The sequence below is a fragment of the Trachemys scripta genome, chromosome 4 (assembly GCF_013100865.1).
Source record: "Trachemys scripta elegans isolate TJP31775 chromosome 4, CAS_Tse_1.0, whole genome shotgun sequence".
Lineage (NCBI taxonomy): Eukaryota > Metazoa > Chordata > Testudines > Emydidae > Trachemys > Trachemys scripta.
In genome coordinates, this window is record NC_048301.1 from 111,551,299 (window position 1) to 111,576,102 (window position 24,804).

General features: G+C 48.5%; 1 protein-coding gene across 1 annotated transcript in view; it reads right to left on the reverse strand.

Moving 5' to 3' along the window:
- LMNTD2 (lamin tail domain containing 2) overlaps positions 1–24,804 on the reverse strand; it is a 68,025-nt gene that overhangs the window by 10,783 nt on the left and 32,438 nt on the right. Inside the window, 6 exon segments of the mRNA XM_034770387.1 lie at positions 3,759–3,878; positions 6,158–6,353; positions 7,364–7,490; positions 8,897–9,114; positions 12,228–12,343; positions 12,782–12,883. Of these exon segments, the coding sequence (XP_034626278.1) occupies positions 3,759–3,878; positions 6,158–6,353; positions 7,364–7,490; positions 8,897–9,114; positions 12,228–12,343; positions 12,782–12,883 (879 nt within the window).

Here is a 24,804-nt window from a genome sequence, read left to right on the forward strand (position 1 = left end):
TCAGAGCGCCACCAAGGGCAGGGCTTGATCTCACAGTGCACAGGTACTGCTGCGGCAGATCAAGGATCACCACATAACACCCTCAGCCATCCACTTACTCTCAGGCTAGGTCTACACTACCCGCCTGAATCGGCGGGTAGAAATCGACCTCTCGGGGATCGATTTATCACGTCCCAACGATCCCCGAATCGACGCTCTTACTCCACCAGCGAAGGTGGGAGTAAGCGCCATCGACGGGAAGCCGCAGAGGTCGATTTTGCCGCCATCCCTACAGTGGGGTAAGTCGGCTGCGATACGTCGTATTCAGCTAGGCTATTTGCGTAGCTGAATTTGCGTATCTTAAATCGACCCCCCCACCCCCGTAGTGAAGACCTGCCCTTATATATCAGTCTGCCTGCAAGCACTCTGGCTTGCAACAGACCCCCAGACTTGCTGCACGTACACAAGTGACTTTCACTGATTCGTCAACTCGGCGCAAACCACATTGTAGATCCAACTTTTACACTGACTAACTTTTAAATATCGCTTCCCTGAAGGGGCAAAGGGTGCTGGACATTAGCTGAGATCCTTTCTGAGCAGGTGACTTCAGTTTGGGGAGGATTAGACTTATAGTTTGAGCCCCAGGTGTGCACGAAGCGTTATAAGAACCGTAAAATGTTGTTGTCAGGTGATTTTTGGGGGGAGGAGGGGAGGCTGTATCTCAGGAACCGTTAACTCAAACTCTCTCAAATTTGGACCTAGTCAAACTAGAACTGTTCAGAAGACAGAAATTCCATTTAGCAAAAGGCTTTGAGATTTGTCTTTGTTCCACTTAGAAACAAAATCCACACATTGCAAAATTCTCCATGAAAGAAAATTGCAAAAAAAAACAAAAAAACAAAAAAAAAAGTTTGGGGTTTATTGAAATGATGTTTCAACTGACTTTTTAAATTTTATATTACAACATAATACAAAACCAAAACTATTTGAAATGAAAAGTCATTTCAAAACAAAAAATCAGAATGCTGTGATCTGAAAATGTCAGAAGGGGACATTTCAACATTGTCGGAGCTTTTGTCCTGTTTTTTCTCTGAACCAAAGTGTTTTGACTTTGACAGAACAGTATTCTCCCACAGTAAATGATTCCACTGGCATTTTTCTGACCAGCTCTACTCCAGATTCCCCACGCTGCCCAGCAATTTTAGAGACAATCTAAGACAGCCTGTGGATTATAGAGTTCTTAGAAAAATGGGCGGTTAACCAGTAAATGAGTCTCAACCTCAACAATAGCAGTGGCTATAATCTCTGACACTAATGTGAACGCTCAGTCAGCCTGTTTGGAATAATTGGTATTTGTTTAACATACAGAAAAATCACTGTCCTTTTTAAATGTAAGTTACACATGTGCTTGGGAATTTTAATGTGTAGCATTACCGCATGCAAAATGCCCTACGTGACTAATTGGATATAAGGGGAAGTGGCTAATAAGCTGCTGTACGAGACTGCAGAGGCCTTTGTCTGTAATTACTGATTCCATCGGACGGCGAGTGAGCCCAACAGATGAGGGAGAGTCACCGAGGCAGCCCTATGGAGCACTTATTCCCCTCACTTACGCAAAAGCACCAAGCAATTGCTCCTGTGTGGAGAAGTGATGGGGCTTGTAGGGCACAGATAAGGTGACCAGACTGTCCCGATATTTAACCCTTTGTCCCGCGTCCCGATCAATGTACGATCGGCACACCATTTGTCACGATATTCAGGTAAGGAGGCGAGCGGGAGGGAGGCGCTGACCCCGTGGGTGCTCCGGGGCTGCTCCGGGGCTGGAGCACCCATGGGGAAAAATTGCAGCCAAGCTCCCCGCTCCTTGCCTCCTTCTCTCCCCCCTCGCCCCAGTGCGCTGCGTCCCTGCTTCTCCCCCCCAACGCTTCCCGCTGCCTAACAGCTGTTTGCCGGCGCTTAGCGCTTTCCAGGAGGGAGAGGGGAGGAGCGGGGATGCGGCACGCTCAGGGGAGGAGGTGGAGAAGAGGCAGGGCGTGGGGGGGGACATGGGGGAAGGGGATGGACTGGGGGCAAGGCAAGGGCAGTGCAGGGATGGGAAAAGGCAGAGGGTGGGCGAGCACCCACCCGGCAGAGGGGAAGTCGGCACCGTAGAGGTGAGTGGCGGGCGGAGAGGTGAAGACGTGAGTGTCGGGTGGGCAAGTGAGCAGGCGGGGAGGGGAGCGGTGAGTGGGGGACTAAGGAGGGACGCAGCAGGCCAGCAGCAGCCGGGGGATGAGGAAGGGCGTGGTGGGGGGACCGAGCGGGGAGGGGCGGGAGCTGGGGCAGAGTGGGGGCGGAGCCTGGGAGGAGCGGGCGTGGACTGTGGGTGGGGCTGATGGCACCCCAATGTATCCCGATATTTTAGTGTGGTGATCTGGTCACTCTAGGACAGAGTCAGCTCCATGGCAGGCAGACAAAGCTCTGGCTGAAACCGACACGCTGTGCTCCAGCCCCGAGAGCTCCACCAGTCACCAGCTGGTCCCAGCATCTGCCTTTTACAATCTCTGTTTTGCTGTATGTCCCAGTTGTACAGACACCTTGGACTGAAATGTGCCGCCAGTCAGGACTGTGCAGGGGGCCTCCTGATTCACTGGGTGCACTATATTAAGCTGCTGAGCGGGCTCCAATATCCCAGCAGCACCCTCCCCCCTGGGACCCACCCCTAAGCCCAGCCCAGCGCGGAGGGCAGGCCCTGGGTGGGAGTAGAGAGTGAGCCCACCCTGCAGAGGCAGAGGCTCCCTGCTCTGGGCATTAGGAGCTGGTGCACGGGGTCACAGAATGACAGTTGAGCTCGGCCGGGCCACCCCTCCAGACCCCACACACCAGGTCACAATGCCCGGAGTGTGAGCCAGCCCCGCGGGACAGGAACCACCACTGTGGGATGAGCGTGATCCAGCTGTGCCTCCAGCGAGGACCTGCCTTCTGCACTGGCGGCGGCAAGGGTCACTGTGGCCGGGCTAGCCAACGGAAAGGGCCGCCCCAGTTACACCAAAGTAAAGAGCAGCTCCCCCAAAAGGGGGACTTTCCCCCTTCTTCTAGGAGAAGTCCCAGAAGCTTCCTCCAAGTCTGTCCTTGTTCTGGAGCAAAAGGAGCCAGAGGTGGTGCTAGCCCATTGGGGGCCCTAGGCAGGAATAATTGGGGGGGGGCAGCCCCCACAAAGAACACATACTAAACAAGTGAAAAGGGGGCCCCCTTGAGCTGCTTGGGGCCCTAGGCAATTGCTTAGTCTGCTTATGCCTAGCACCAGCTTTGAAAGGAGCCCGTTAACATCCCAGTCCCATTTCCCAGCAGGCTTTGTCAAGACCCCAGACTATGACCCTGGCTGCTGTGGGGACTACACTTCCCAGCAAGCCCTGAGCTCGTTTTGCCCCTCACTGGGGGAAGAAGAGGGGAGATCCCGCCCGCCTGGGCTGGCCTTGGGGGAACACAGGTCCTGAAAGCAGAGTCAGGAGCCTGGGTTTTAACCTACGGCCCAGGCTGCCTGTGAAGAATCACTCGTTACATATTAACCCAGCCCTGACATATCAAGCAGGTCATTAACAGGGTCACAGACATGTGTGTGTGGGGAGACCGTCGTGCAGGCATGCCCTCTAGTAGCCCCACACTGTCTGGTAAGGTTCCCATGATGTGAGCCCACCTTGGGGCCATCAGTCACACACTACTGCTGAGCCTGACCCAGAGAGGTATACAGACTAATACAGCACCCCTCTCACCCTGGCATCCCCCCAAGTGCAACTCACCTGGCCCTTTGCATTGCTGAGGACTGTGGTGCATTCTGGGCCAGTTCTGAAATACTGCTGGGTCCTCAGTGTCACGTCAGCGGGTTTTTTATGGGTGCAATCAGCTCCTGCAGCCCAGACCTAAAAACCAGGGCAGATTATTACTGCTGATTATTTGTTTTGGTGGAGCACCTAGGAGCTCTAGTCGTGGACCAGGCCCCATTGTGCACAGTGCTGTACAAACACGGAACAAAAAGCCTGCCCCAAAGAGCTTAAATCTGATGAACATGTCCTGCCCCCGGGAAAGGGAATCGTGTCTGTGCAGCTCCCAGAGCTCACTCCATATCGCTTATGCCAGCACATCCCTCTCCATTAAAGTAGCACCTGGCATTTCTATATCCCCTATCATCAGAGGGCTTTCAAGTACTTTCCTGACCTTAGCCAGGAGGGCAGCTTGCAGAGCAAGGTTCTCCACAGCATAAGCTCAGGGACAGGAGTGGGCCCCCAGGCGCACAACACCCCTGTGTGGTAGTTTCGGTTGTTTCCATTTCACAGATGAGGAAAGAGAGACCCCAAGAAATTACTCGTCCAAGGTCACACAGCGTGCAGGGGGTGGAGCTGGGAATGGAGTCCAAGGCCCCTGCTCTAGCCAGTAGGCTGCCTGCTTTACTCCTTGTTCTGGTAACCCATGTCTATGCTCTGTAGCTCAGGCTGGTGATATCTTTCCATCCACCTCATAATTTGGCCAGGAGGCTTCCCAGGCTGCTGTGCCATCACTGATGAGGGGCCAGGGTCTGCTGCACTGGGGCCAAGAGTGTTAAACCGGAAAAGGCCTCTGCCAGACACACAGTGTCAAGTGTTGTTTTAAAAGTGGGGAGGACTGGGCTGGGAGTGAGCTTCACCGCCCTGGGGCCCCCACAGCTCGGGCTCTGCCACCTCCCCCACCCACCTCAGGAGTGCTGGGGGAATCCCTGGAGAGAGATGCTGCATAGCCTGGCAACTGACTCTTGTATAAAACTCTGTGTGTTGTTTGTGGCTCTTCCCTCACCAGCTTCCCCTTCCCACTGAGTCAGGCACCACTGAGACTGCACCAGGGACATTGCGATCTGAAGAACTCAGCTGGAGGAGGTTCCTTCTGTCCTTTGCTGAACCCTAATGAGTGAGGCAGCTTTTGTCCTGCCCTCACCCTCTTGTCTGTCCTGCAGCAGCATGCAGGGCGCCTTTCCCTCCCTGCCCCCTTTGCCTGGGACAGGAAGGGAGGTGTATGGGGTGGGAGGGGGAAGTGTTAAGGTAGCTTTAAGCTCACTTTGCTTTTCTCATACTCTGGGGAGTACCCCTGTGCCCCTGGTATAAGTTAGAGCAGCTTCAGGGCTGCTCTAATTTACACTCTGCTTTTCATGCCCCCCCCCCCCATGGGATGCAAGAATAGCCATAGCTCAATACACTCTAGACGCATCCCCTCCCCACCACTGCCCCCTCTTTCAACAACCCTGACGCGCCCTGACACGCCCCTTATGCTGGGGGCTGGGAGCAGGGCTGGTCTAGAGCCATGTGATGGGGTGTTCACCCCACAAACCCCTGAAGGGGTTAAGGTGGCTCAGAAGGAGCTAATTAACCTGGTGGGCTGCACCTGGGGGAAGACAGGCTTGACTGACAAGCCGGAAGTGAAGATGAAGCCCATTTGGTCAGGAGTAGGTGGGGCTTGTATAAAGCCAGGAAGTGAGAGCAGAAGGGGCTGTAGTCTCTCTCTGGGCCTAGTGAAGAGAGGAGGAAACCCAGGGCTGGGGCTCTGGGATCCTGATCTTGGGGGAAAGGGTTTACCACAGGGGTGGTGGAGGAAGCCTGTGGAGGATGGAGTAGGAAGAGACCCAGGGAAATGGCAGCAAGGGTTGAGATGGTGCAGACCTGGGCTGCTGGTTGTAGGACCCTGGACTGGAAAGCGGAGTAGTGGGTGGGGCTGGGTTTCCCTACCAGCCACTGGGACAGTGACACTGCCTAGAAAGGTGCCCAGGCTGCTGGTCTGGTGAGACTTTGTTATGCTGGCAGGGGAAAACTGTATAGGAGCTGGCTGGAGGCCAAGCCACCAAGCAGAAGCACTGTGACTCCTAGCAAACAAGAGAGAGCATGAGTGAGCGAAGGAAGGGCGTGTCTGACGGGGCAGAGGAATCGCTCCAGTGGTGAGTACCCTGTTACAAGCCCTTGTGCCACCTCTATGCCAGCCCTGCATAGGAGGTACCCTTAGGGGCTATTTATCACCCCTTTAAGGGTGCTTTATGCCATCAGAGGTGTCTGCTGGGGCCGTAGTGTAATGGAGAATGGGGCCCAGAATCCTTGGTTTTCTTAGTCTTAGTCACGCAGTTCTCGCCTTTCCAGCCACTGAGCAGACAGTGCATCATGCCACAAATGAGCCTGCTGCTTACCGTGACGTGATGCAGTGCGGGCAGCATGGTGTCTGGGGGGAAGCGGTAGATGGACACCGGGTACCCTCCAATCCACTGCTGGATGATGAAGCCACTCAGGTCCACGTCTTGGTCCAATGAGGTGTTGAGGATTCGAACGAATTTGCCCTTACAATTCACGGTGGTGATCTTTAGGAATCCTGTGTCCCCAGGAACCCTGGGGGTGGGGAGACAAATGGAAGGAAGAATGCATCAAAGGAAGAAAGAGGATAGAAGCTTCTTCCTCCCTTACTGCTAGCAGGCAAGGAGAGAGCGAGAGACCTATCACTGTCTCAGCTTAAACTTCTTCTGAAGTAAATGGGATGAAATTCAATAAGGATAAATGCAAAGTACTCCACTTAGCAAGGATCAATCAATTGAACACATACAAAATGGGAAACAACTGCCTAGGAAGGAGTACTGCAGAAAAGGCCCTGGGGGTTATAGTGGATCACAAGCTAAATAGGAGTCAACAGGGTAATGCTGTTGCAAAAAACAACCCCAAACATCATTCTGGGATGTATTAGCAGGAGTGTTGTAAGCAAGACATGAGAAGTAATTCTTCTGCTCCACTCCATGCTGATAAGGCCTCAACTGGAGTACTTTGTCCGTTTCTGGGTGCCACATTTCAGAAAAGATATGGACAAATTGGAGAAAGTCCAGAGGAGAGCAACAAAAATTATTAAATGTCTAGAAAACATGACCTATGAGGGCAGATTAAACAAACTCAGTTTTTTTTCAGTCTGGAGAAGAGAAGACTGAGAGGGGACATAACAGTTTTCAAGTACATAAAGGTTGTTGCAAGGAGGAGGGAGAAAAATGGTGCTCGTTAACCTCTAAGCATAGGACAAGAAGCAATGGGCTTAAATTGCAGCAAGGGAGGTTTAGGTTGGACATTAAGAAAAAATTCCTAACTGTCAGGGTGGTTAAACACTGGAATAAATTGCTTAGGGAGATTGTGGAATCTCCATCATTGGAGATTTTTAAGAGCAGATTAGACAAACACCTGTCAGGAATGGTCTAGTTATTATGTAGTCCTGCCTTGAGTGCAGGGGACTGGATTAGATGAACTCTCAAGGTCTCTTCCAGTCTTACACCTCTGTAATTCTTCCTGAGTCCCAGCTACATGACAGCAGCTGCCTGTATCTGTGTCTGACGTTCTCAGGGGTGCCTGGTCATGGCACTCACCTTTCATGTTCTTCACCTTTGCTCAGATCTGAGGGCATCACAGATGTCTTGCAAACTCCTATCCCACCAAGACCGGCATGAGTGGGACGGCACAGATCCTGGGACTGGTCCGTCTTCAGATCCAGAGCTTTTAAAAGAAAGAGACACAAACTCAAAATGGGGACATGGCTACTGAATATTAACATGTGCTAATATAACCCTCTGAAAGAGGAAACCGTGGTCAGGGCCGGCTCCAGGCACCAGCTTAGCAAGCAGGTGCTTGGGGCGGCCACTCCAGAGGGGGCGGCATGTCCGGCTATTCAGCGGCAATTCGGCGGAGGGTCCCTCACTCCCGCTCAGAGTGAAGGACCTCCCACCGAATTGCCGCCGCAGATCGTGATCGCGGTCTTTGGGCTGCTTGGGGCGGCAAAAACCCTGGAGCCGGCCCTGACGGTGGTGGAGGTGAGTCTACCCAGATCTCCTCAGAGTTAGAATTGGTTTCAAATAACATCCAATTTACTACGTACTTTTGCTTTTTATTTTGGGTTCACAGATTGTAAGGCTAGAAGGGACCATTACGATCCATTAGTTTGATCCATTGCATAACACAGGCCACAGGACTCTACTCTGTGATTCTCACGGTAACTTGTGGTGGAACTAGTGTGCATCTTCAGAAAGATGTTCAATCCTGATCTGAAGACTCCAAGTGATGGCAAATCAACCATGTCTCCTGGTCAGGTGTCCCAATGGCTAATTCCCTTCTCTGTTAAATGTGCATCTTGTTCCCAGCCAGGCTGCAGAAAACTGAGTGTAATAGATGCCTGGGATGGTCGGTTCTCTCCCGTGATAGTACAATGCAACTGGGTGGGGGTTTTTTGAACTAAGCTTAGTTGGGAGGTTAGTTAAAGCTATCATCAAGTTACAGCTGCTGTAGATCCCAGGAGGTGGCCGCAGGAACTATTTATATCATGCAAGAAAAGATCTTGTGGTTAAGGCACTGGACTGGGACTCGAGACATCATTAATTCTCAACTCTGCCACAGGCTTCCTGTGTGGTCTTGGGGCAGTCACTTAATCTCTCTATATAATGGGCATAATAAAGCTCCCTTTGTCTATTTAGTCTATAAAGTCTTTGGAATAGGGGCTGTCTCTTACTATATGCATGCTCAGCACCTAACATAATGGGGCCTTGATCTTGGATAGGGCATCCAGACACTAGCATAATAATAATTCAATAAACTCCCCAGTGTGGTTAAAATATACGTGGTTCCCGTAGTTTGCCAGCTGGACCCTGACTTCAGTTATGCCAGAGTGACTGTACAGAGAACATTTTTTAACTGTCAGGGGACCACAGTATTGTAACTGGATCCCCCAGGACAGTAGTTATCACATTGTAAGGGAGACGTTTAGCATCAACTGTAACTAATTCTCACCCTCTTGGCGGGATTAATCTAGATTACTTGAGCCCAGGCCACATGTCTGCAAGTGTTGCCCATGCATGATTCTTTGACTCCCCTAATGCCAGATTGTATAAAGTGGCAGAATTTAAACTTACAACCAGTGTGTTTGGGCTCGATGGCCTCCCAGGACAGTGGGAGACTGGGGAACAATACCGCAACTTCAGACCTGCTTGGTGCAGAAACAAGATCTGATTTTGGAGAAGAGATCGCCTCCCACCAAGAACTTTCTGATTGTAATTTCCTCTCAATTCTCGCAGGAAAACTACCCAGCTCTTGACTTGAACTAAAGTTTCTAAGATCATTTATTTTCCATCTGTAAGAAAAGATAAAACATTTAAGGTCTGGATTGATGTACTGTTGTTTATAAAGTTTGGCAATCTCTACCCCAGAAATAGAATGAATTAACTAATGAACTATGAGGGATGGGGAAAGTAATCCTTACTAAGTTTGATAAGTAGGAAAAAATCTTGTGTATGTTCTGACCAGACCCTGGGGATAGCATATGGTCTATCAGTATTGTATTTAAAGGTGAGTTGAATTGCAAACTAAAAGCAAACAACTTCAGAATGTTTTACTGGATGCTTCAGATAGCTCAGCAATGCGAGGCATTCAATACAGAATAAACTTTAAATGTGCCTTTCTACAAAGTCCACTTCCTGCCTCATAGTGCAGTGTGTTGGTAACATCATGCCCACCCCTTACATCTTATTGTTGTTTTGTAAAATAAGGGTTTTTCTTAGAAAAATGGCAAAATACAATATCCAGATGCTCCCCTGGTTACGCAAACCCGACTTACGGAAATCCGGACTTACAGAAAAAGTTCTGTAAGTTCAGTAAGCTTTTTTTTCATAATTGTCGGAGATATGTTCCTGACTTACGCAAAATTCGACTTATACAAGGCGTTCCGGAACACCAAACTAGTTTTCACACATCTTGAGTTCCAGCTTCCTTTTCATTGTTTACCAAGGACCACATTGTGTTTAGAACTCTATCCAGCAAACAGACGTCTAGTGGCCGAATAATATAATGCAGATAGACCTGCATTGCAGCGGCTGTCATCTCCAATGGAGTTCTGTGCCTTACATGATAGCATTAGCGCAGTGCATGCTGGGGCAGGAGGTGGGGTAGTCTTACACAGAAGAACTTGAAAAACAGCTAGTTTTAAGCCCATTTTGTGGTCAGTGCCTCATAGACAGTACATAACACTGTATCTGGGCTTACAAAAATATTGTTTGTAGCAACCCTTTAAATAATGAGTCAACCACTGGTACCTAATCAAATGGATTGCAAAAGCACTTTTTAGCACATTAGACAGCTAATAACCAGCCAACTATAGAAAAAGGCAGGTCTATTGCGGCTGTGTCAGCTGACAGGAAACCCCACTGGCTTGCTCCACTGCTTGCTGGGTTACTCCTATAAGGCCATTTTTCCTCATCTCTAGTTTAGTTTCTCCATAGTATGAATCACTACAAAATACACACACACACACATGCGCCCCAGTGCTGTGTTGTCTTGACCAGCTTTCTCAAGGGAAACTGAGTTTATGATCAATGCCTGGTGGTTGGATGATGCTGGGGGGAGACTTGCCAGTAGGGAGAGGGACGAACCCACCATACATCCACAATGGAAAACAATGAAGCAACAGACCATAGTCGCTATTGTGGCTATTCATTCTGAGAGAGGCACATCCAGGGGCAGAGTGTGGGTTTCCCTAGATACATGGGACCCCTTGTTAAAAAGGATTGATCACAAGGCGGTAGTTAGTGTGATGGGGTGGTATGCTCCTTAAGAGTAGTGGAGCCTAATGGTCTGCCCACCCCATCACGTGGCAAGCCTTTAAGAGTTTGAAATGTCTGACTATATATATACAAGGACTTGGGAGAGCGGAAGTAGTTCTAGGAGTAAGAAGTGTTTTGGGAGGAAATGCCATTACTGTTTCTTTAAGGGCCAGGAGCCTTACAGAGAGGGTGGGGCAAAGCTCCCCTCTCTCCCAGCCGACTGGGGATGAGTTAGGAGAAGGGGAGCAGCGTACATGCTGCCTCTTCCCTGGTAGCAGCGCAGACACCAGGAGATAGCAATAGGGTAAGGCTGGCTGAGAAGCTGGAAGGCTCCTTGAGGAAAAGGGGCCAGCTGAGGGGGAAGCTGGCAAAGACCCTACAGCTGGCTAATCCACAACTCCGCTTCAGAGGGGAGAACTGGGGACTCCTGCTTAAGGAAGGGCTGAAAAGGAGTAAGCGAGAGACAGAACCAGGGAGAGTCCCAGAAACAGACTGCTCCCAGGTGCAGGGAAGCAGAGTCTCCTGAAGGAAGGAGCCAGAGATTGCTGGCAGGGCTGGCCCTAGCCCAAATGGTGCTCCAGTCGAGGAGCGTTTGCGGCACCCCACCTCCATTTCGGTGCCACCCACACATACACTTTCACAATTACACAATAAAACAAAGTTCACAGTATCACAGCTAGGCTCTCACTTCACTTCACTGAGTTCTTAATCTCACTGACTGATTGGTGACACCCCACCCCTTATATACCCCCCAGGACATGGCCCACAACATTCTAGGCGGTTCGAGGAAAATGTAGTTCTCAGAAAGTCTTTAAGGTTCCATGAGATTCTACAAAGGTCCAGAATATTCTAGGAGGTATTGAAAAATGAACTCACATATGGAATACCTGAAACATTTTACTTCAAACATTCTATTTTCCCTTTTGTCGCTAACAACAAAAACAGCACCCAAGCCCAGTGTCCCCCAAACCTGGCACCCCAGGTGGTTGCCTGGGTCGTATGCCCCTAAATCTGGTCCTTGATTGCTGGTTGGAGTAAGCCTGACACAACAAATGTCCCTGAGTGCATTGGGGTAAGTGCCTATTTATGCCTATGTCAGTCAGTACGTGAAACCTTGGCAAGGGGGTGTGCTCGTTGATTAAAAAGGCCTAGCCTTGTTTATAACTTAGGTGAAGAGAAGTGAGGCAGGGCTCACCTGTGGCACCATGCCTGGCCGAAAGGGGCAGACTGGGGTGACCTCCATAGCATCACACTCGGATAAGGGCATGAGAAGAGGGAAGTGAGTGGGGCAGGGTCCCCCCATGGGGGTGGCGGGTGTGAATCCTGCACTCCCTGTAGCAATCCTGTTTCTTCTGTATGTAGCTCACAGTAACAGTTACAGACTAAACACAGCCCTGCTGTAAATCCATTTGGTCTGTTTCTCTCTCATGCACACCAGTAAATCAGGAATGACCCCAGCAATGTCAATGGAGTTACACTGGGGTAGAACTGGTGTAAGTGTGAATTTGCCCCATAGCCTTCATTGGGATGCCCCTGACCCTAATTATGAAGCCACTAGCAGTGCTGCAAACATCAGTATTGTGGGGATTAGCTAATAGCCCTGTGGTAATGGAGAGCAGGCAGGGAGCAGTCACTGGCTTTGCCGTACCTGCTCTCTAACTCTGTAGAGGACATGCCATAGAGGTTGAATTCTGTTTGAACTACTTCTGATATCTGGGTTCTTCCGTCGTCCTTTTCCATCTGAAGTGTTGCTGGATCTCTATCCTAAAAAACCGGAAGAAGATGGTGAACCTGCCAATCATTGTCCAGGACTACAATCTGTGTGCCAGGCGGATCTCTGCCAACTGCTAGCCCCTTTGGTGCCCTCTAGATACAAATGCCACAGCCAAAAATGGTGGCAGAATGTCTGTCGTGTCTGTTCTAAGCCCATGGCTGCAGGGTTCCCTACGAGCTTTTGGACACCCCAAAGATCTTGCTCTGCCATGTTCATTGAAAGGGTTGGACAAGGGCCTCACTACCAATGCCAATCCCAGTCGCGTTTCTCTTCCCCTCCTTGCCCCTTACCAGCTGTTTAATACAATCACACACCGATGGCACATCAGGCAGTGAAGTGGAGTCTTTTGGCAGAAGGGGCTTCCAGTCCCTGATCTTGCACTTAACCCTGATTCTACAGCCCACCATGGAGTTGTGCACTGGACTGACCTTGAAGAATGAATCCAGGAAGCTCGTGTGCTTGGGGATCCTCCGCAGTGTCATGTTACTAGGTTCTGCCACTACATTGTTGTTTCCTCTCTCTGACCAAAGCTACGTGGAGAAATGCAAGCAGCACGTTAACAGAGCCACTCCCTCACTTGTGACCTCTTGACGGATTTGTCCTGTGTGAGAGTGTTTTCCGAGTCCTAACTTCGGTCTTCCTTTCTCATCCCCCGTCACTCTCCATCAGTTGGACTCAGGTGCTGCAGCCCCACTGCAGGGCATGCGCTTTGATCCTCTAGCTCATGGATTCTCAATGTGGGGATCAAAACAGGGACCCCAGTGGCATGTGACCATCCACCCTTCCTATACTGGTAGAGGAGAGGCGGGTCCTGGCTACATATGGGAAGAGTCCCAGGGTGGAGGGGGCCTGATATGAAACAAGCTAAAGCAGTGATCCTCAGCCAATGTCACATCCTCTTTGTGGACACACTAAAACACAATCCATGTTCACTTACTCAGGGGTGAGCATTCAGTTCTGTCCTTAAATAACCTCCCACTCCACCCCCAAACTCCGGTAATGGCCTTAACTTGACTGTGAAAGCTGGCATGTTTATTTCTGTGGTTTTGGGACATTTCTGTAAGTGGCTTCCCCCCCCCCCCCGCCCCCAGAGCAGTCTCTGTGCTATCTCCTGGTTCCCCCTGTAGTTGTAGATCTGTCTAGTGGGGACCATCAAGAATCCGCAGGACTGGGGGAAGATTATAAAAAGCGAAACCAGAATTTAGTGCAGTGTATCACTGAGGGCCGCTATTTGGGCCAATCAGATCTGCACTCTGATCTGTAGGGTGGAGGGCGTGTTTATTCACTTGGCATAGAGCCTGGGACAAGACCCTGAACAGGACTTCTAACCCCACTGTACCAGAGTCAGACTGCTCTCTGTCCTCTGTCGCCATACTAGCTGGATATTTCCTTTCCGTTTTTTTAACCATGCTTAAGTTGTCACCCGAAGCAGATGTGAAGAAAGAAAATAACATCTCTGAGAATCAAAGGTCTGTCCTGAAAAATACCATGCTGTCTTGTTTTAGACTTGCAGTCTCTGTAATCCGTGCATGGGCTAGTGCTTACAGCAAGGTATGGGGAATCAGAACTTTCTTCTTGAGTCTGCTACTGTATGTAGAAGAACCCAGAGCAAGTCACCTTCCTCCATTAAGTCTCCAATTCCCTCTCCTTAAAGTACAGTAAAGCTTACCTGCCTACCAAGAGTGGGACAAAACTAACTGTCCTGGAAGAGCTTGGAGATCATTGGAGGAAAGGTGCCATATTTGTGCCAAGTAATAGGATGATTTTGTAGCATGCCCACTGGTGCAATTGTGCTGCCACCTAGTGGGGAGTGTGCCTCAGAATCAATTCACTCACAGGTGATGAAGTGTCTCTGCTAGTGGAGTCATAAATATTATTACCTGGTGTCAGAAAAAAAACCTGTTGTTTTTGCCAGGCTCGCTTCCCCCAGCTAAGCAGTTAATACAGTATTAGATAACGGAAGAAGATGGCAGTGAGTCAGTGACAATGCTTAAAAGTTTGCAGTCCTGAAAATCCTTGTCTACGGTACAGGAACTATCCCCTACTGCCAATGGATGTCAGCAATAAGTGCAGTTGTCCCAGTCTAACTGCAAGAGTAGCCAAGCACACACCGTGTTCTAGTATCATTTCAGAAACTGGTTTGTGCTTGGCTCTACTCGCAGCTGAGTCATGGTCCACACCCTGTTCAGCTGCACCTATGGGTGCAATTATGATAGTGTAAGCAACACCTAAGAGCCACTAGCTCACAGAGGGGGCTTTGCTGATTTGGTTGTGTTTGTTCTGAATTCCGCTGGGTCTCTGCTTCCCTTTCACATTTATCTTATTTTTAAATTCCTGCGGCTCCCATTGCTTAACCCCATTCTCCTGCCTCTCCCTCCAGCCCCAGGCTTGGTTTTCCTCTTGAATCTCAAGGAGTGAATTCCAAAGAGTCCAGGCCTGTTTATCCCCTTCTATTAAGGGATGGGGATGCACTTTGCAGCCCCTCAGAGCTGCTGAAGAGCATACCCCTCACTGGTCCTGCAGGTCATCCTGGGTTGCTTCACTCTTTACATATTGGGGATCCATCTGCCTTATTCGTGACTGATTGTAAGGTTTGAAATATAATCTCCACCCATTAGTTCAGCTCTGGTTCTGCTTATTTCACTGGGGTGTGTCACGGTTTGACTTCAATTCCAAAGGATCCCCCACTCCTCTCTTGTGTGTCTGCATGAAGATGCCCATAATCAAACAGGGCCATCTGCCTTTCCACCACTCTGTTTGTTTTGCCTAAAGTCACAAACGTTGATTTTAAAAACAGAAAGAAGCTCGGCCATGTGGGGAGAAATAACATGTGAATTCCATATGCAGCAAAGCCTTATTGGATATCTCCTCCTAGTGGCCAAATGGTATAATGAATCTAGGGGTTGATTCTGCTCCTATTGAAATCAATGGCCAAATTCTTATTAACTTCAATTTTGCAGGATCAGCTCCCTCCTTAGCAGTGACGATTATGGACTTGCTTTCAGCCAGTGAGGGATTCTGACACCTCAGCAATGCTGGGTTTATTTTTCTAATTTTATCTTTTTTGGCTTTTGTCACGGGCATTATCTAAATTGCTGAGGTGCCCTGATCTGGAATACTGTGTTCAGTTCTGGCCATCCAGCCTCAAAGGATACCACAAAATTACTTATGGTCAGAGACAGACGATGAGAAACATGGCAAACCTTCCAAGGAAGCAGAGAGTTTGTTTGCCTTAGAGAGGAGAGGAGTCAGAAGGAACACTGTACAAAGCAATGAACGGTACCGAAAAGGTAGATCAGGAAAGTGTTACAAAAAGGGCAAATAAACAGGAGCAAAGGTACAGGCAATGAAATGGAAAGGTGGCAAATCTGAAACTGCTCAGAGGAGATATTTTTTTCCACACACACGCTGCAAGGTTAAGCTGTGGAACTCACTGTCACAGCATACTGTTGAGGTCTCAAAAAAGGGAGAAGAGGTCTAGAGGATTAGCAAGAACACTCTGAGTTACAACACTAAGGATGTTAAACAAACAAGAAATTGGGAGGTGGGTTATCCCATAACTGCCTACTGAAGGCCTTCTTGAATCTTCTTTTGAAGCTATGGGTACAGGCCCTAGAAGGGGTATCTGCACTTTTGTCTATTGCACATAGACAGACGTGTGTTTATGGTGCTGGCACCAGCGCACTAAAAATAGTTGAATCGATGTTGCGGCAGAGGCTTGCGATAGCCACCTGAGCTTGGACCCAGGGTTAGGGTGGGCTTGAGCTCACATGGCTAGCTCGAGCCTCTGCTGGCGCCACGACGTCCACATGCTAGCGTGAGCCCCACTCACCCAAGTCTGTCTGCCTGGGCTGCGAGGCTCCCTGCCAGCTGCAGTGTAGCCATACCCAGAGCCTAGACTAGCCGGATGAGCGCTGGTCCGACCCAGTCTGTTAGTTCCTAGGATCCTCTAGTCCTGTTCTGGGGCGAAGAGGGTGGATGGTCCATAGCAGTCCCCTTTGCAGGGTGGTCCTTAGGCCAAACCCACGGGCTTTCCAGCCACTTTGTGCCACCAGAGCAGGCCCCAGCACCTGCCTCTAAGCCTACAGAGAAGTTTTGTTGACTCAGCACCAGGGCCGGCGCTTCCACTAGGCGACCCTAGGTGGTCGCCTAGATCGGCAGGATTTGGGGGGCGGCATTTTGCCGTCCTCGGCGGAAATTCAGTGGCGGGGGGTCCTTCTGCTCCGGGTTTCGGCAGAAATTCGGCGGCGGGGTCCTTCCGCTCCAGGACCCGCTGCCAAAGTGCCCTGAAGACGCGGAGTGGAAGGATCCCCCGCTGCCGAATGCTCAGAGGAGGAGCTCTGCTGCCTCGGGTGGCAAAAACCCTGGCACCGCTCCTGCTCAGCACATATCTCCTCCTCTCTTAATGGGTTTTAACTCCTCTTTCCACAGCTCTTCTGAGTCCCCTCTGCATAAGCCACGCTGCCAGATATAGGGGGAGTCACAGCAAAATGTGCCCAGTTCCCCATGTGCCCTTGCTGCCTGAAGTCATGGGCACTCCGGCAGCCTGTGGGCTGTGTGGCCCAGCTAATCCAGCTCTGCCTTCTGTTCCTCACCTCATGTCTCCGTAACTGCTGACAGAGCCACCCTCAGCTGACCTGCCCCATGCAGAAACCTGCCTTAAAGGGGGAACGCCTCAGCTGCTCCTTACAAATCTATTTCCAATTGCAGGGGAGGTATTTTGCAGTGATATAAGGGCAGCCCTGGCTGTGACCTGCCCCCACACGCACCCCCACGCTATCCCCACCCCAACTGGATGCCTTCTGCCTGAGCTCTGCTCTGTAACCACATTACATCAAAACTGAGCCATCCAGGGCATGCAGCGCTGTGAGTTTCCCTGGCCTGGGGCCACGCGTGCCCATTGCCTAGCTTCCGTCCGCTTCTGGATTAGAGCGGAGCTGCATACCACATACCATTGCTGTAATGCAATTTGCAGATCCCCCAGCACTGCAGGCTCAAACCTGTTCCAAAGTTCTTGCCCCTCTGCCAAGGTTTCTGTGCCAAATGAGAGTTCTAATTCCCGAACAGGAGACACTGTGCTTAGCTAGATTGACTTTGGAATTTCACACACACATTCCTTATAACTAGGGTGACCAGATGTCTCGATTTTATAGGGACAGTCCTGATATTTGGGGCTTTGTCTTATATAGGTGCCTATTACCCCCCACCCCCGTCCTGATTTTTCACACTTGCTGTCTGGTCACCCTACTTATAACAGGGCAGCTGTCCAGGAGGGGGCTGAAGGCTGGATTCTAATACCAATAAAGTCAATGGGAATTTTGCTATTGGCTTCAGTGGGAACCAGCCCAAACTCTAATTTTGCACCTTTCTTATTCTTTTCTGCTCTTGTCTTTTGCCTGTGACTTGCTCCCTTTCCAAGGCTTATGTGCATTTTAGCAGATAGTTATCTGCAGGATCCTTGTCTTTTTGGCCCCTATTCACACTGGTATAGAAACTGATAGCTACAATAGTGCTGGAACAAGGCTATTACTAGCAGGGCTCTAGCACACTTTCCCTGACCAGTGTGTGCAAGTGTTGGTGTTTTTATTTTGTCTGAGATCTGTGTTGTAAAACCATGCTATGGATTACATAGGCTGCATAGTTAAGCACCTTCATTTTCAGTTTAAACTGATTTTTACTGAAAAAATCCCGGGTTCTTCAGTGTTGTTTAGTTTTTTCCAATTTTCACCCTACTTTTGTATCATTCAAATATATAAAAAATAACTGTTTTATTAGGAAAATGCAATACGTTGCGTGAGATGTATGTATTATGATAATACATTAGTCTGTGTGTATATGCAAAGCTGCCCGTTGAAGTAAGGCTATGTATTAATCTAAAAGAGACACACAATAAACACACAGGCACGCACACAAGCTCTGAGGTGCATGCACATCTGAACATACTGATGAATCTCACGCCCACCACGTACACATTTCAAGCTGTTAGCAGATAATGGTTTAAAAATCTGATCCACTAAAATGGGAAGAAAACGAAAATCTCTATCAGAATATGTTTCAGAACACAAGGAAGTATTCAGAAGTGTTAAAAAAACAGGAGAAAAGGATGAAGTTGAGTGTATGTGCTGCAAATGGTGTGGCTCAATTATTAAATGAAAATATTTATAGGATGTTAGTTCTAAGACTACAACATTAAACTGTTTATTCAAATGAAAAGTTTTATTTGGGGATTAGAGATCTATTGTTTTCTTAAACTCACAGGTGGCAACAGGGAGAGAAGAAGAGAAAATGCAAAGGAAAACAAACTGTTTCCCCATGGGACAGGTATTTATGCACATCCAGTCTTATTTTAAAAACCAAGTATGTTTTGTGTGTATGTGGAGGTGGGGGGATTTAAAAGCAAATCCCCATCAGATGCGCTTCAGGCAGTGATTTAATACATTAAATAATTTAATTTAAAATTAAGAGTGTCACAGTTCACTTGCAAGTTACAAAATAGAGTTCTGCATTAAAGAGACATTTTTATGCACAGTCGTGACTCCAGCTAATAAGAAATCCCTCCCTCTCCCCTCTCTAGTTGCTCCTCTCTAAGATACCTGAGCATGGTATGTGAATGAATTTATCCCACCTCTCCCCTGTGAAGTAGGGAAGTATCATTAGCCCCATTTCACAGACGGGTAAACTGAGGCACACGGATTAAGCAACTTGCCCAAGGTCACACAGTATGTCTGAGGCACAGTCCGGAACTCGGCACTTATCTGATGAGTCCTAGGGCTAGTGCTTCCCATAAGACCATCTAGATATGTGCCAGTTATCCTTAGCAGCAGCCCTACAGCAAGGAGGCCTCTTGATCATTGGCTGCTCTTCTGGTCCTCAGTGTCCAGACCCTGCCATGTTAACCATGGCAGCTTAGTGAGGCCCTTGACCAGAAGTTAGTAGACTGAGCACCCTTTCTAGCCATGTACCATTAGGATTATACTGAATATCTCTGTAGCCTGTCCCATCCCAGTGATACCTGACATCCTTTCAGGTCTATACCGGCGTCACTGTCGAACCTTACTGAGTTTGGGGCGTCTAGCTGCTCACATTACATGAGGCAATTCAGTCGGAATCCTGTTGTAGGAAGATACTTTCAGCCTGAATCTTGGAGGTGCTGATCTCCAAGCAGGCAGACTGGGGTGCTGCTATTTTTTTTTGTAAGTCCACAGCAAGAGGCAAGGATTTGGGTTTGAACTAGAGGGTGAACTGCAACTGTTCCATGACTATGAACCTATAGCTGGCGAAGTCAGTAGGAGTCTTTCCATTGACATCATGGGCTTTCGATCAGGCCCTCAATTGGTGAACAAGAATCATAGAATCATAGAATATCAGGGTTGGAAGGGACCTCAGGAGGTCATCTAGTCCAACCCCCTGCTCAAAGCAGGACCAATCCCCAACTAAATCATCCCAGCCAGGGCTTTGTCAAGCCTGACCTTAAAAACCTCTAAGGAAGGAGATTCCACCACCTCCCTAGGTAACCCATTCAAGTGCTTCACAATCCTCCTAGTGAAAAAGTTTTTCCTAATATCTAAGTTTTACCTAAACCTCCCCCACTGCAACTTGAGACCATTACTCCTTGTTCTGTCATCTGGTACCACTGAGAACAGTCTAGATCCATCCTCTTTGGAACCCCCTTTCAGGTATTTGAAAGCAGCTATCAAATCCCCCCTCATTCTTCTCTTCTGCAGACTAAACAATCCCAGTTCCCTCAGCCTCTCCTCATAAGTTATATGCTCCAGCCCGCTAATCATTTTTGTTGCCCTCCGCTGGACTCTTTCCAATTTTTCCACATCCTCCTTGTAGTGTGGGGCCCAAAACTGGACACACTACTCTAGATGAGGCCTCACCAATGTCGAATAGAGGGGAGTGATCACGTCCCTCGATCGGCTGGCAATGCCCCTACTTATACAGCCCAAAATGCCATTAGCCTTCTTGGCAACATGGGCACACTGTTGACTCATATCCAGCTTCTCGTCCACTGTAACCCCTAGGTCCTTTTCTGCAGAACTGCTTCCTAGCCATTCGGTCCCTAGGCTGTAGCAGTGCATGGGATTCTTCCGTCCTAAGTGCAGGACTCTTCACTTGTCCTTGTTGAACCTCATCAGATTTCTTTTGGCCCAATCCTCTAATTTGTCTAGGTCCCTCTGTATCCTATCCCTACTCTCCAGCGTATCTACCACTCCTCCCAGTTTGGTGTCATCTGCAAACTTGCTGAGGGTGCAGTCCACGCCATCCTCCAGATCATTAATGAAGATATTGAACAAAACCGGCCCCAGGACCGACCCTTGGGGCACTCTGCTTGATACTGGCTGCCAACTAGACATGGAGCCATTGATCACTACCCGTTGAGCCAGACGATCTAGCCAGCTTTCTATCCACCTTATAGTCCATTCATCCAGCCCATACTTCTTTAACTTGCTGGCAAGAATACTGTGGGAGACCGTATCAAAAGCTTTGCTAAAGTCAAGGAATAACACACGTCCATGCTGTGCTGCCCAGTGCAGCAGTCTGGGAGCTGACCTTGTTCGTGAAGACAGAGGCAACTTTTGTTGGTTCGTTTACGATAGAGGATCCCACTAAGAAACACAAACCCAGAGCTCAAAACCATCAAGAACTGAGGAGGAGACGGAACAAGGGATAGTGGCCTCCAAACAGCCAGAATTAATACATAACCCTTCGTATCAACCTGGCATATTCGCTGCTCATATACTGACCAAGAGCAAAGGCATGATGTGACAGAGCCTTGCAACAAAGGTTTTGCCTGTTTGGAATAATATGTAGAATTATTACTGATCAACAAAACATCCTAGCCCCCCAAAAAGGACCGGGTTTCCTGGCTTCGGGCAGTAACTGAGCCTTCCTGTTAGGTGGGAGCACTCTACTCAAAATATTGTCCCACAAGGAGTGGTTTGACACGGCGACCATGCAAAGAACAAATTCTGATCTAATAGTGCCCCCGGTGATGCTGCCAACCTGTGACAAATGAGATTTTAAAAGGATGCTGTTGAGTTACAAATCTTAGATTTTTAGGGATGGAAGAAAGCAAATTGCTTTCCCTGGGTTACTAATGTAGGTTATTAGACTTGAAAATAAATTAAAAATCAAACTCAATAACTGACTTATTACCTGTTACACCATTTCCTTTTCTTTACTCAGACTGGAGAATGAAAATAGACTAGCCATTTCCCCTTCTTAGTTCTCATTCACCAGCTCAATACTGTTGTGTTTGGGTTGCAAACAATGCCGGGGAGGTTTAAATGTAAACACAAATCTTTGAATTAGATTAATGGCATGGAGAAATAAAGCTTGGGAAACCATCGCCATGGAAAAAATGACAGATTGCTTATACTGGGATCAAGCAGATCTTAGTGTATGGTCACTGTGTTTTTACTTTTGAACAAAATAAATACAGACAACAATAAGAGGCTCACCAAACACAAATGGGCCTTTTAAACTTGACAAATATAGAGGGGGAAAGCAGATGAGGAACGGGTCAAATGATTCCTATATGAAGGGATATACATAGCAGTTGATTATAACTTACATGTGATTTACAAAGGGAAAATAGCAGAAGAAGGAAACACTTCCAGAAAGTCTCCTACATGGAAGGCAGAACAACTATTTACATTTGGACACTATGTGCAGCGGAGGGTAACTAGACTTTTATTTGTTTTGTCAATGTCTAGAGGTCTAAGTGCCTCTCATGTAGACTTTTGTTAAAGGTTAAATAAAATGGAATTAGGAGGTGAGAGATACATGGAAATGGTTATGATTAAGATCAGGAGTTCTCAAACTGGGGGTTGGGACCCCTCAGGGGGTCACAAGGTTATTACATGGGGGGTCGCAAGCTGTCAGCCTCCACCCCAAACCCCGCTTTGCCTCCAGCATTTATAATGGTGTTAAATATATTAAAAAGTGTTTTTAATGTATAAGGGGGGCACACTCAGAGGCTTGCTGTGTGAAAGGGGTCACCAGTACAAAAGTCTGAGAACCACTGATTAAGATTGATTGTACTAGTGCAGAAGTATGAGTGTGTTAGGTAAGGTTAATCAGGATAAACATATACATAATTCGATATTGTTTTTCAGTATGTTAATGACAATATGAAAAGTGTGTTTTTAAACAAGCTTTTCATTAGAATTGGGGGCAGGGCCATTTCTATGCCTGTTCGATCTTGCAAAACCCCTTTATTATTTATTATTTATTTATTAATAATTTATTATTATAAACCTCTATTTAAAGGCCCCACCTGAGAGCACGACCCCATTGTGCTTGTGCTGTATGAACACATACTAAGACACAGCCCCTTAAGTGTGTACACTCTAAATTAGACAAGACAGACATAGGGAGCATTGTTATCCCCATTCAACAGATGAGGAACTGAGGCACAGAGAGACTAAGTGATGCAACCATAGTCACATAAGGTGTCGGTGGCAGGGCCAGAAGTTGAATGCACAGCTCCCTAATTCCAGGTCAGTCAACCTCTGAACCACAAGACCATCCTTCTTCTCCAAAAAGACCCAAATTTGTGGGACTAAACTACCAAATTGTAGCCGTAAGACCTGTAAAGAGACACTGACTTCAAAATTCCTTCAGCTGAAGAGTGAGAGATGTTAAAAATCGTTAGCCCAAATGAGCGAGTCTCTCTCAAGAGGCCTGATCAAACACACGCTAACGTCCATGAACTGCCTCCCCTTGCCTTCTGTGACCTTTGGATTAAGCGCTAACGGAGTGAGACTTGGCAAGTCGCCTGCATTCTTAGAGTTCTTTCTAAGCCACAAGGTGCAACCTAAAGCTGTGCACCCACTCCCTCCAACCATGTGGCAGACTCTGCATGTATGGCACAGAAACTTCCGTAAGGCCTGGCCACTCACTCTTTCTTGATACGTCCATTTCTCCTGGAAGATTTACACTGGCTCCTAGCCACATGTCACCCCATTCTAATTGGGCTATAACCAGAGCTACAAAACTTGACTCTGGGCTCAGATTTTGAAATCTTCAAAATCTGTGGGTGTTTGAATCTGGGCTTCTGGCTCAGGACCATCTTTTCTGTCTGTCACACGCAAAATGCTTGGGCACTGAATATGGTCGTATAAAGAGGGTGCAATAGAGGAATATACATGATGATACATGTTCCTTCTCCTCTCCCCCTCCGCTCTCCTTGAATTAGCCACTTGGTTGCACTGCTCCTCTGGCTTTATGTACTGATGATAATAAAGTAATTGCTTGTGACAGGCGCTGTTCTTCCCTGATTCAGCCATACACCTTTCCTAACCTTTTCTGCTAAACTCCCAGAGTGCAGCTGCACAGGCCTCCCCCCGAGGCTCAAGTGACTGACATCTCTGTCTGAGGGACACGGCTTCAGCTTAGAGCGTTTCTCTTTTCCCAGAGAGGCTTTCACAGCTGATCGCCGCTCAGCATCCCCAGGGAGGCAGGCATGGGCTATAAGGGTAAATAAAGAGGTCTTCTCAAATCTGCCCCCTACTCCAGGCCAGCCACCTTCTTCATTTAGACCTGGCTGGCTCACAGGAGGGGTGGATGGCTTTTCGTTCCCATCCTAATTCTCATTGCTTGTTGGGGCAGGGAATAAAGTCGTTCAGATTCCCTGTAGTGTGTACCACTGCCTGTTACTGGACAGGATCGGTCACGCCAGCCCCAGCGTGTATCGCTTTGCAAAGGTCTCGCCCCTGTTGCCTAGGGCCTTCCAAACAGAAGATGTCACTGCCACTTGAGCTGTGAGCAGTAGGCACAGTGCATGCCATGGATGAATCTGCTGGATCTTTACTGCTTACCTTCCCCCTGCCCAAACTCGGCAATGTACTTAAGCACGGGCCTACCTTTAAGCACATGGAGAGTCCCACTGAAATCAAAGCTTGAAGTTAGGCCCGTGTTTAAATATCTTATTGAATCAGGGCCTGAATGAGCTGTGGGGGAAAGGATCTGTTCAGTGCCCAGCCAGTAGAGGGCTCCCTAATCCCTAGCATCAGGTACAGGAAAAGGAAGCAACATCCAGAAATATCAGGGGATGAGCAGCAGCTTGGAGCCAGAGGTTATGTGGGAGCAGGGAGTGTTGCCAGCTGAGGCTGCTTGCTTAGTATCACTTGTTTAGCATTGGCACAGTGTAATGCACCCAATAGTTGCAGTCCCTGCCTGCAAGAGCTTGCAATGCGAAGGAAAGCTGTGCAGAGGACAGAAAACACTGGGAGAACCAGCAATGACTGTCCTTCCGGTGTGACTTCAGTTTTAGCCACGCTACCTCTCTCCTCCTTTAGTGTCTTGTGAGCCCCATGTCAGCAGGGAGGGGAGCACAGAGGATACTGGCATGGCAAAAAGACTGGCATGGGCAGGGCGTACAGGGCAGCGCAGTGAATCTGTTGGTTCTGGGAATGACCTAGCTGTTTGTGGGTCAGAAAAG